The sequence below is a fragment of the Astatotilapia calliptera genome, chromosome 11 (assembly GCF_964374335.1).
Source record: "Astatotilapia calliptera chromosome 11, fAstCal68.1, whole genome shotgun sequence".
Lineage (NCBI taxonomy): Eukaryota > Metazoa > Chordata > Actinopteri > Cichliformes > Cichlidae > Astatotilapia > Astatotilapia calliptera.
In genome coordinates, this window is record NC_137432.1 from 23999139 (window position 1) to 24011450 (window position 12312).

General features: G+C 44.2%; 1 protein-coding gene across 6 annotated transcripts; it reads left to right on the plus strand.

The window, feature by feature from the left end:
• The first annotated feature begins 1131 nt into the window (after positions 1-1131).
• On the plus strand, positions 1132-11606 carry LOC113032716 (uncharacterized). 6 transcript variants are annotated; one of them, XR_013912260.1, is made up of 5 exons: positions 1132-1490; positions 1921-2035; positions 2325-2403; positions 4717-4756; positions 5195-5312. XR_013912260.1 is itself a non-coding variant. In XM_080308349.1 (4 exons), the coding sequence occupies exons 3-4, from the start codon at positions 5643-5645 to the stop codon at positions 10332-10334; spliced, it is 2592 nt and encodes an 863-aa protein (XP_080164475.1). In that variant the 5' UTR covers positions 1132-1490; positions 1921-2035; positions 5195-5642; the 3' UTR covers positions 10335-11606. The 6 variants fall into 6 exon arrangements, 3 of the variants coding, with proteins under 3 accessions (XP_080164475.1, XP_080164476.1, XP_026041554.2); XR_013912259.1 differs by lacking the exon at positions 4717-4756; XM_080308349.1 differs by lacking the exons at positions 2325-2403; positions 4717-4756 and adding an exon at positions 7960-11606 and having other exon boundaries at positions 5195-5859.
• Positions 11607-12312: the final 706 nt, after the last annotated feature.

Sequence of the window (12312 nt, forward strand, 5' to 3'; positions counted from 1 at the left end):
AAACACCCTAAGAATCACAAATAAGCCTGGAATCTGAGAGCAAAGTATTTAAAGAACCACCTCTTGCAGGTATTAATCATCAGCAGCAGTACAGCTTTTATACACCTTAATACACATCCAGACAAATTAGGTAAAACACTGGACTGCTCCTGTTAGGGGTCACCACTTCAGTTCACCTCCCTCCATCTTACCCTAACCCTAGCATCCCCTTCTGTCACCCTCTACATTTGTATAGAAATATAGAAAATTAAAAGCATTTCTAAATCCTGACAAATGATTTTAAATACAGCTTAGTCCAAAAAACTAAATGTGTGAATGTTTAGCGTTTCTGTAGAGTCACTCTAATCTGTAATCCACATGTTTTTGAGACTGCACTTAAGTTTTCTATATATTTGTGTGTTTTTTTTAATGGTTCATTAATGTGAATGTGCACTCGTTTTAAAAAATTTTTTCAAAAAAGATACATGCCAAGATTTATACCGTTAACAAAAAGTAAGCAGAAAAATAAAATGATGTGGGAACAAACGTTTTAGTTTCATCCATCCACCTGTGGCTGTAGATCTTGAGATGGAGTACATCATCTACCAATCAGAGGGCTGTTGGTTTGACAGCTCTCCCACTCTGCAGGTTAGTTGATGTTAAAAGTGCTTTGGTGTAGAAAAAGCCTGTGTGTGAATGAGGCTTGCAGTAAGATAACGCTTTGAGTGCTCAAATAGAGCAGAAAAGCATTACATAAGTACCGGCTCATTTACCATCTTCTTAACCGCTCATCCAATTTTAAGGTTGCAGGACAGCTGGAGAAAAATCCACAAAATCATAGCAGCTTAAATCACCAGTGGGAAAATATTTTTTTTTAATTTCACTTAATTTTATATATTTTCAATGCCCTGTGTAGCATAACATAATAACTATTTCTAGGCCTCCAAGGCATGCATATTGGAGCTTGGGGGGGGGGGGTAAAGTGCTTCACGGATACTGATAACTTGTAATACAATGACACAGGGTCTGTACCCTGATGTAGCAGGCAATGTGAAAATGCTCATCTTTTAGCCCAGCATGCAACCAAAGGTGCTGAATCCGCTGTGAGCCCTAAACCGCCGTCTGTGAGCCCCGCTGCTGCTACCCGGAAATATTACAAGGGCCGGAAAGGACCAATGTTAAGGGAGCACACGTCACTCACTTTTACCCAAAAATATTATCACCGAGCATCCTAATTTTTCTCGGCCGCCGAAACATCAAGCAAAAGCTCACTGACAGCGCAACATGTCGTAATCAAATGGCGAGGAGGCGGCTGCGGTACCCGTCGGCGTCGATTTCTTGGGGGGAACTGTGCAAGCGTTCACCCAGCTCAGCATCAGTGAAAATGGCTCTGGCTAACGACTGGAAAACAGCACGCAGAAATGGAAGCGGACGATAGCTAGCTAGGCGGTTAGAAGAAGGCGTGACAGGCCTCATCCGTCTGCAACTGTGCCCTGCAACTGGATGCGTAGGTAAACATTTGCCGATTATAGGTTACGCAGATGTATATGCTAACGCTAGCATCACAGTGTTAACGGCAGTCGGCGTGCCTGTATTTTTGTGGTTTAAAATGACGGCTAACATTAGCGGTCGGTCGGTTATGTGGTTTTGTAGACTGCGTGTGTGTGGCAGCAAACAGCTAAACACGCCGAGCCAGTGTAAAATACGATGCTAAGGAGAACCGTGAAGTTTTGCATGCAAGCGCTTCCAATGTTTTCTCTCTGTGTGTGTGTGTGTTTTTTTTTTCTTCTTCCCCGCACTTTCCTCCAAATGTTAGCCAATACTATTTCAGGATGCCACCTCAAGTGCATCCGTTATAACTGGCGCCTGTAACGGACTGCTAATGTTTACACTGTACAGCGTCACTGTGTTAATTTGAGCATTTTCTGCCCTTCTTTACAGGATTGCCGAGGTGCATTATAAAATGAGAGGCAGTCAAATGTGCGATAGATTATCTTCCTCATCTGCCCGGGGAGCTCACTCCCCTCTAGCTTCATCGCATCAATTAGAGGAAACGGTAAGATTTTTTTAAGAGGTGAGCAAAGTGAGTGAATCTGCCGTAGACAGTTCATGTTAAGCCATCCAAGTATTCGAATAAATTGGAACAACTTCATACTATTTTTTTTATTGCAACGTCCATTTATGCCTACTTGTTTTAATAAGCCATGCAGATTGTGCCCATGCTTGTTGGTAGTGGAGGTTAGATTGGTTTAAGTTTATTGCTGCCCGAGGCACAAGAAAATCACATAAAGCGTAAAGAAGTAAAAATAAAAGTGCTAATAAGAAATATATGTATGTATCTGCAGATCAGCCACCCTGTTGATCTGTATTAAGGTACTATACACCTACTGTTGCTGTGTAATTACATCCATCATACCTGCTCAGGTAATTGATCATTACTATTAATCTTTTTAAAAACATTCCTTATGTATATTATAACCTGCTCATGGACCTTTAAGATTAAAACTAACATTTGAATTGTGTGATAATTGACACAATAACATTAAAATATCTAAGTCAGCATTGTTGGTTTTGTACATTTTGGGGCTAAAACGTGCATGACTTATTGCCAAATTTGAATGAAAATTTTATTTTTTTGCAAGGCAGTTTTATTTGCATTTAAATGATGGAATAGTTTAATGTTGGAAAGTGAAGTCTTGATAATTGGCTAACAGGCTCCCATGTGTCTAATGATTCAAGTTATACAGAAACTTATCTTTAAAAGGATTCTTAAGAGTGAATAACCTCATTAAATTAATTTGTATCTAATTTGCATCTTTGAAGTTTCTCTTATCACAAGGATTGAGTTCTACTGAAAACCCTGAAACCTTCTGAAATGCAGCCATGAGAACAAGAGCGATTTAATGAGTCGTACTAGTCCTGTGAAAAACTAAGTACACCCTTACTGTATCCATAGGAATTAAGAGGGTAAGAAGCTGTAAAAGCAGACATTTTGGCAGTTTTCTGGTCTGTCATTCAGGTGTGTGTTTACACATTGCCTGGTGGAAAACAAACACAGAGTATCAGCACAGACACCTCATACCAGCTGTCACGCACAGTGGTGAAGGGTTGAAGATTTGGGTTTGTTTTTCATGTACAAAACTTGGAGACCTTGCAGCCATTCAGTTGATGAACTCCTCCTCTGTATACCAAAGTATTCTAGAGTCACACGTGAGGCCACCTGTCCTTGGCTGAAATTGGGTCTTGCAGCACGATGATGATCCCAAGCACACCAGCTTAAAAAGGAAGGAATCAAGGGGTTGCAATTAGGGCTGCCACAAACGATTATTTTGATAGTCGACTAGTCACCGATTATTTTTGCGATTAGTCGACTATTAAACATTTATTTTGTGACCCAGAAAGAATAATAAGAGTAATATTAAAACTAACTAGCTGCCGCCATTGATGGAAACTGAGCAAGGCCACGCTATAAATTCTGGGATAGGTTGGGCTACGAAGTATACACTGACCCATCCTTCAAATCTGGGGAAATGAAGGGCGCATTTGTCAGCCGCATTTGTTGGAGTCTTCGAATTTGTACAGTCTTCGTCGTGTCGCTGTAACGTAATTGGCCTACAAATGCGGGCACAGGAGGATGCAGTTCCTAAATTTGGACACAGCTACGTTACCGGACACTGCGTCTTCTTCTTCGGGGTTTAATGGCAGCTGGCATCCTAGTACATGCAGTGCTGCCATCTTCTGTTTCAGTCTGTTATTACACTCTTAAATCCTACTACTTATTCCTGCGTCTTTTGGAATCTTACAAAGCTTCAAACGACGCGTCAGTGATTTTGATAGCCGACATAATCGTGACTAGTCGACTAATCGTGGCAGCCCTAGTTGCAATTGCCCAAAGTCCAGAGCTCAACATGATTGAAATGCTGTGGCACAACTTCAAGAGAGCTGTGCTTAAATGAATGCCCACAAACCTTAAATAAACCGAAGCCATATTGTAATAAAGATTGTGCTGAAATTTCTCCACAATAATGTGAGAGACTGATGAGCGCATACTGATGATTACTTAAAGTTATTACTGTTAAAGGTGGCACCACAAGCTACTGAATCATGTTGTGTACTCAGTTTTACATTTGACTGTACGTTTACAATAAACGCCGTCTCGTGTTTTCTTGCACTATGTAAAAGAGATTGCAATGCGAAAACTGTTACTGAAGTTGTAAATTCTTACAGAACACATGGTAAAATATAGCAAGAAGTGGCTAGTGTCTAAGTAGTGTAGGTTAAAAGTAATGCAAAATGTCTTTCTTGTTTCACCACTGGTGGAGAGAAGTCACTTTACTCAAGTAGTCAGTAAAAATAACATATAATCCGTGTCATGTAAGGCTTTAAGAAGTCAAAACAACCAGTTTTTACACACAGACACACCTGCTCTTAACCAGAACCAAGAAATCTGCTGTGTGATGTGGTTTTTCGTGGAACACTGCCACATGTCTCTCTCTCTCTCTACATCTTCCTGAGTAACTGTTGTTATTAGAGAGACGCAAATGCTGCATTCATAATGTAAAACACACGAGATTCTTCACAAACTGCTGCAGCATGTTAGGGTTAAAGGGTTAGATAAAAATCTGGCTAGTTTCATACCGTGCACCTGTAAGCATAGACACTAAAAATGCTTAAAAAATAACTTTGTCTTCTGTAGCAATTATGAGTCTAATAATAAAGGAATTGGCCTTTATGCAGCAATTCTAGTTGTGCTGCAGTCCACAAGAACTACATACCGGTAAGTCATTACAAATTGTAAAATGTTTAATGTATTTAATAGTTTGCTCAGTAGCTGTGAAATGCTAAGCTTGATTTGTTAATTGATTCTTTTCCTAATACCAGTAGAAACCTTCACTTTTCCAGCCTAACAGCAGTAGTTGTATATTGGTCACATCTCAACTAAATGTTTCCATTTATAAGAAGTATTCACTTTAGGTATAAATGCCATATTTATTAAAAGTAAAGGCTACTTAAAGTCAGGTTGGTGGGTTGTGTCATCCTCACTATAGTCTGTGTATTGCTGCAGTTTAATTTGAGGCTGAGATTTAAGCATGTACAAATTCACCTCAATAAATTAAAGGACTGTTATAGAAGGGGCATAAGTGAATTTTAAATACATTTATAGACTGTGTAGTAATGCTATGACTTTCACTCCTGTTTGATTTTGTGTTTTCAGCTGTAGGAACTTCTTGGCTGAACACCGATGAGGAATCTTGCTTAGGTGAAGGAGCGCAGTAAAGGAAACAAGAAGTCGTCATTTGAACTGCTTCTCAATAAAAACTATTCTAAGCAAGTTTTAAAATTAGGTGGATCTTATCTACCTGCCAAAAGACACGTTTTACCGTCTGATCATCAGATTGTCGTCTCGGCTACCCCTCTCAGTTTGGAAGTAGTGCGTGGGCAGTGGATGATCAACAGAGAGTAGCAGCACCAGACCTAAACAATCTGGAGAGACGAACTTTTAGTTTTAAGCTATCATTTAAGTATTTCTTGAAAAAGAAGTCGTAGGTTAGTTTCACCCTTAGGGTTAAGTTTGTCTTTCACCAGTCAGTGGTGGGATCATTTTCGCCGCCCCTAGTGCTGGAGGTTTGGCACCTGCATCCCCATGTGCCAGTGAGTGGGAAATGTTCCAATTTGGAAAATACAATCTGGACATTATAGAGATGTTAAGTGGGCACCAGGCCCACCAATTCAAAGGCCTTGGTTTAGATCGGCAACTACAGCATCAGCAGCAAGTGCAGCTTCACCAGCATCAACTCCAGCAGCAGCAGCAGCAGCAGGCTGAGTCCCCTGGAGCTCTTCTGTCTGGACTTGGCTTGGGCCCCCTGCAGGGGTCTAGAGGTAACGCCTTTTCTGATTCTGCCTCCATTTTTGCCAAGATGAGTGCCCCTCCTCCCCCACCTTTACAACAACAGCCTTCCTCATCTCAGAGCTCTCGTTCAAAGTCAAGCAAGATGAGCAGCAGCAGCTCAAGCCATTCTTCAGGCTATCCACAGTTCCTGCGCTCTTTCCACCCGTCTGAGGCAGCACTAGCACAGGAGCAGTTACACCCAGGTGTAGGCCGCTTTGAGCACTTTGCTGGGGGAAGTAGCAGTAGTGGGAGCGCTGGGGGATTAGGAGGATTAGTAACATCAGCACCTCCACCCCCCCCTCCTCTGCATCCCGGCCTCTCTGTCCCCCAGGCATCACCTGGCCCCTCCTCTTCTTCTCCTTCCCCTTCAACCTCTGTGGCAACCTCTAATAACCCTTCTAGCAGCAGTGCAGTCAGCTCATTGGGACACCAGTTGGTTGGGGCCCAGTCTGATGCACGGAGCCTTCATCAACAGTTTAGTTGCATGTTAGCCGCTAATCAGTATTTTCTTTCTGGGGTGCCTGCTAATGCTAGTTTAGAACAGTTTCTTGTTCAACAGGGAACTCATAACCATTTAGGCATTGGCTTAAGTCAGACAGGCGGGGAGCCTAGTACTAGCCTTGCTCCGCCTCCTGCTTTGCACTCTTCTCACACTCATGGCCACTCTACTCCCCAGCCACAGCAGACTCCACAGCAACCACCCCAGCAGCACCAGCTTCCACCGCACACCCTTTCTCATCCTCACTCTCATTCTCATCCTCATCACCCTCTCCACCCAGGCTCTCAGCCCTCATCGCTGGGCGGCTTTGACTTCCAGGGCATTCCTGTACTATCGTCAAATCAGATAGCTTCTCTGATGCAGCAGGAAGCAGGTTTGCCCCTACCTTTGCCGCTTCATTTATCTTTGTCTAAGGATGACGGTAAAGGGGAAAGCAGCGGAGGTGGAAGTAGTAATAGCAGCAGCAGTAGCAGTAGGAGGAAGAAAGCTATGGCCGGCTATTTGCCACAGAGAAAATCTGACAACAGTAGTAGCAGTAGCAACCATGGGCACAGTAGCCACAGTGGTAATCCCAGCACTAGTAGTAACGGGGGGCTAAATCATGGTCAGCCGCCAGCTTTAATTGGGAGCGGGGTGGGTATGTCAAACATGGGTGGAGAACCGTCATCCCTGCTTGCCTCATCATCTTCATCCTCATCAGTAGTTTCTTCTTCCTCCTCCTCTGCTCCGTCTTCCACTGCTGCCTCAGTACTGGTTACTAATGATTCTCACCTTTCTAAATCTGATAACCAGAGCTCAATGCAACCCAACACCACAGAGTCTGACACAGAGCCAGTTTATAGCTGTGGAGAGTGTGGCAAAAGCTTCCCTCAACTTTCAAGCCTTCGCAGGCATATGCGCATGCATGAGCCAACCGCAGCAGGTACTAGCAATACTGCCACTACTGGCCCAAACCCTGTTCACATAAAAACACAGTCTGATCCAAGCCTTCCCCATTCGACCCAAGAACCTCCCCAACCCTCTTCCAATTCTTGTTCTAGCCCAAACAAAATATTTCATTGCCCTGATTGTGGCAAAGGCTTTAAGAAAAAAGGGCATCTCCTGCAACATGGTGTTATACACTCGTCAGCCCGCCCATATGGCTGCTCCACCTGCTCTCGGGCTTTTAATCGTAGAGAGTCACTGACACGGCATGAGAAGATACATGAGGAAAAGCCATTCCGATGTCCCGCCTGTGGTCGTGCCTTCCGTGAGAGCACCTCTCTACTCAACCATGCTGCCTCAGGCACCTGCGGCAAGCCAGGTAGGGGACCCAAACAACGGGGCAGCAAGACAGGAACTGATGGTGAGGACAGAGTCGAGGGAGGGGGTGGAGGAGGTAATGGAGGAGGGGGAACTTATCAAAGCAATAGAGGGGTTATTTATGGGAAAACTGAGGAAGAGGATGGTGTAATCATTGTGAGGGAAGGAGAACCAAAATCAGGTTTAGGATGTGATGGTCTGTTTCATTCTGGAAGGGGAGGGAATTCAAATGACAGGGACAGAGCAGATGGTAAATACCCCACTGACTACTCTCGGAATCGTTACACAGGCTACCATGATGACCACCGTTCTCAAGGTAATCCATCTCCATGCTACTCTGGTGCCTCCCCATGTGGAAGTGGGATGGCGGGCCCAGCTCTGAGAAAGGCACCCCTGGCGCCAACACTGCATCCACATTCACAGACCCACAACCAGCACCACCATCCGCAGCAACAGCCCCACCTGCCCCTCTCTTCTCTACTGGATGACTCAGAAGATGATGTCACTAGCTCTGTGAATAATGCAATCTCTGCTATAACAGCAGCTAGTAACAGTGGAAATAGAGGGGATGACAGGGGAGACATCATAGGAGGTCTGCTAGGTGGTCTTGGTTTAGGACCTCTGGGCTCACCTTCATCCACATCTGGTATGGATAAGAATTTCAGAGGTGGTGGGAGTCAAGAGGCTATGACCAGCAACCCGCAGAATCCTACTGCCAAACCAAAACGTCCCCGCAAACCAAGAGCTAAGAAAGATCCTGCAGCTGGCGGACAGCCCCCCAAACGTAGGCAGTACACCCCCAGAATGGGCCCCAGTGGGCTCCCACGCACTCACCTCTGTAGTGTCTGTGGTAAGGGATTTGCACGCCGCGAGACCCTGCGCAGGCACGATCGCATCCACACAGGAGAGAAGCCCCATCACTGCACTGTTTGTGGGAAGTATTTCAGAGAAGCTTTCCACCTCAGCAAGCATCAAACAGTCCACTCCGGGGCAAAGAATTACAAATGCAGCATCTGTGGGAAAGAGTTTGGTTACTCCCAGAGCCTCAGGAGGCACAGTAAACTCCACCAGAAAGGGGAGATGGAAGAGGTGCCCACCACACCGGCTCCAGAGAACCTTAACAGCTTTAACCCAAATCCTCAATGTAGCGTGGCCCAAGACCGGAGCCAGAACCAAGCACCAAGCACCTCCTCCTATTATCCCTACTCCCAAGACGTCAAGCCTCAAGACACCAACCCCCAGCCGCAGCCTCCTCCCCCACCCCAACCACAGCCCCCGCCGCCACCTCGACTCTACACCTGCGCTATATGCTGGAAGTCGTTCCGTCACCACTTTCACTTGACTGCCCATCACCAGACGGTCCATGAAGGTGGGGGTGAAAAGCTCTTCTGCTGTGAGGTGTGTGGGAAGGCGTTTGCTTACTCTAACAGCCTCACTCGACACAAGCAGTCTCAGCATGGCATGACCCGCCCTGAACAGTCTAACCCACAAGAAAGCAACAGTGGGTCTGGAGACAACCGAGGTGGGAGTGATGTTAATCAGTCAACCTCTGAGAGTGAGGCTGCCACGAATGCACTGCTTCAGATGGCACCTTCCAACGAAGGCCACGGAGGGCAAAGTCTAAGTGTTGTCACTCATAGCCACCAACAAGCACCCCCACAGCCACCAGTTGGTTATTCTCCCCTCTTTTATGATGCTGCAGCTACTCAGTCTTCTGCCTCTGCGGCACCAGCTTACTCTCAGCCACTTCCTCCCAACTCTACAGTCATGCCCCCGCAACACCCGCATTCTCCAGCCGGAGTTAAAGGAGAACACATATATCCAGCTGGATCCCGTAGCCGAACTCTTCACACCACGGCCCCGTTCCAGCCCCTCACGGAACTGCCCTCCACTGAACATCATCATCTGCATCACCATCATCATCACTCCCACCATCATCCCCATCATCAGTCAGGCACCCAGCCCCACCAAACCCTCGACTGCGACGTCCAGTCGTCACACGATGACATGAGACGACACAAGAAGAAGAAAAAAAAGTCCAACAGGAGAGATTGGAAGGGAAATAAATGGGAATCTCAAGATTTAGTCAGATTTGATGAAATCAAACGAAAGAGAAAGATCAGTTGTACAATAAGAGGGCAGTTGAATAAAAAACAAGGCTCTCTTCGTTTGACAATTAGGCGAGGAGGAGGATCAGGTGGTGGTGGGTATAAGCTTGTCAACACTGGTGGAATGAAAGTGCAGATCCTGTCATCTCTCAAAGTTCCTGTGAAACGTTTTGGCTGTCCAATATGCCCCAATTCTGTGTTTTCCCGTAAAGCGGGGCTGCTTGTCCACATGGCAGTTAAACACCCACAAAAAGCCTTGAGCACTCAGGAGCGACTTAGGTGCAGTGTGTGTGGGAAGCAGTCTTACAGGCCTTTGGCAGTCTTCATTCATCGGGCTTCCCACCGTGCCAGAGGGACTTTCTCCTGCCGACGCTGCTCAGCTCGCTTTTGGAACGCTACCCTTCTTCACAGGCACAAAGTGTCCTGCCGCCGCAGGGCTAAAGGACTGCAGAGGGGAGATGCTAAGAGGCTGAAGCTTTCAAAAAGACCGGGAGAAAGACAGACCCGTGAGGGTCATGAGGAGATGCCATTCCTACAGGGACCATACAGATACTGAGCTTCCTGGTTTCTGAAGAGAGTGGCATACAAGAGGGATGTTTCAGTTCTAAAATAGGAAGTGAGAGAAAAAAAAGGGACTTGAAAAGGCATCTGCTGCCTTAAGGAAAATTTGCCTCGTGTCTCTGTTGCATCTACTCTGCTGACTATTAGAATGAGTGTGTTAACAACTACTGTAGAGTGTCCTATAAAATATCTCCAGAAATTCTTCCAGATTATGTTGGAAGGTGTTTTCAAAGACGTGACTGTTTCCATAGGATCATTAATTAACCCCTTAAGTGCATTGACACTATGCTTGGCTGACACTGTGCAGTTACTAGAGCAGTTTAGGTGAAATGACCTGCTAATGTATCTCTTACCCATAACTAGAAGCCCCGCTACACCTCTTGCTGTATGATAAACGTCTCTGCTGTGTATTTTGTCTTGTTGTTGTTCAATTAGAGGCTCTGAGGATTTTTTAAAAATGTAAAGTGCATTTATTAGGAGTAGGGACACGGGGACAAAGACCTTTGTTGATAGTTTGTCAGTGCATGTTTGTTCTCTGGTCAAGTTTTTTGCTGAGGTTGTGAAATCACTCCTACAGTATGTGATGGTTTATTCAGTATATCCCCAGAAGTTTGTAGTGTAAACCTGATTTGAAAGTTGCTCTATATTCCCTAGTGATTTAATCACACATAGATAAAATGTCAACGTTGCTGGTAATTAGCATTACAAGGACCCCTCTCCTGCCAAAATGACGAAAAACTTACAAGAAGCCTTGCTTATGATGTTCACTTTACTTCATTTATTTGAGATCTTCCTAGCTTTTATACCAAGAGATTGAAAACAGGTTAAACAAGTGGACTGTAACACATGTTTATCTCATGTTATTTGTATGCTCTTTTTAGCAGTGATTATTTCTACAGTACTTCACGGTGTGTTAAAACAAGGACCTATCATGATAGAAACAAATGTAATATTCCATGTATTTATGTGTGTAACCCAATCAGTCTTCATGCCAATCTTATACTTACCCCTTCTACCTTTTTACTTTTTGCTGAGCTGCAATCATATTCTTACTGTTAAGCCTTGTTTTTTTTTCTTTTAAAGAAAAATAAGTTCAAAATACATCTTGTCACTTTATTCACACATATGAAATGTTCATACCCCTGTCAAGCCTTGTTTTTTTTCTTCTTCTAAAGAAAAATAATAGTTTTAGTAGATTTCTATCACATTATTTACTGAGAAGTCAGTAGTTGATTATATTTCAGCAATGAATAAACCTTAAGTGTAATTATTTGTTTTCCTTTCATTTCTGATTCAGAGTTACTCACTGCAATATCCAGGAAATGGTAAAAACTGCTAGTTATCGAACATGAGCGAGTTGTTTCTGAAAGGGCATGTAAAGTGCATTTATGACTTGATGTGAAAGTCAAGGATGACGTTCACATGAATCTTTGGATTAAGTGGTTATCAGCATGTAGGTACACTAATAAAGCTCATTGAAGTGCTTAGACTTACTAATGTTATCAGCCAAGTTCCTCCAGGATGAAGAATGTTTTTTACTGATCAAAGCTTGCACATATGACTGTTGTGGGGAGAAAAAAACAAAAAGAAAACTCACTTCTGGCTCCACAAGATGGCAGTAAGCAACTCATTTATGGTGTGCTCTTGGCCTGGTGGGGATGAGTGTGGCAGTCACATGGATTTTACAGCGATAGGGGGTGGACTGGAGACGCTGGTGCTGTGTGGCTGTCTGCTCCAGATTAATGAAACAAAAAAGATTGTTGTAGCGACCAGATTCAGTAACCCATAGTTAATTTAAAAGCACCTTTTCCCCTCTGGAAATTAATGTGGTTTATAAGCAGATTTCTGTGCATTTAATTTTGCATAAATTGTCCGCAGATATATATATATTTTTTAATTTAAGAACTCTTTAAGTGTTGTGAGGTTTAATTCATGCTGATGATCTGGCTTGCTTGCAGACACAAAAAATGATG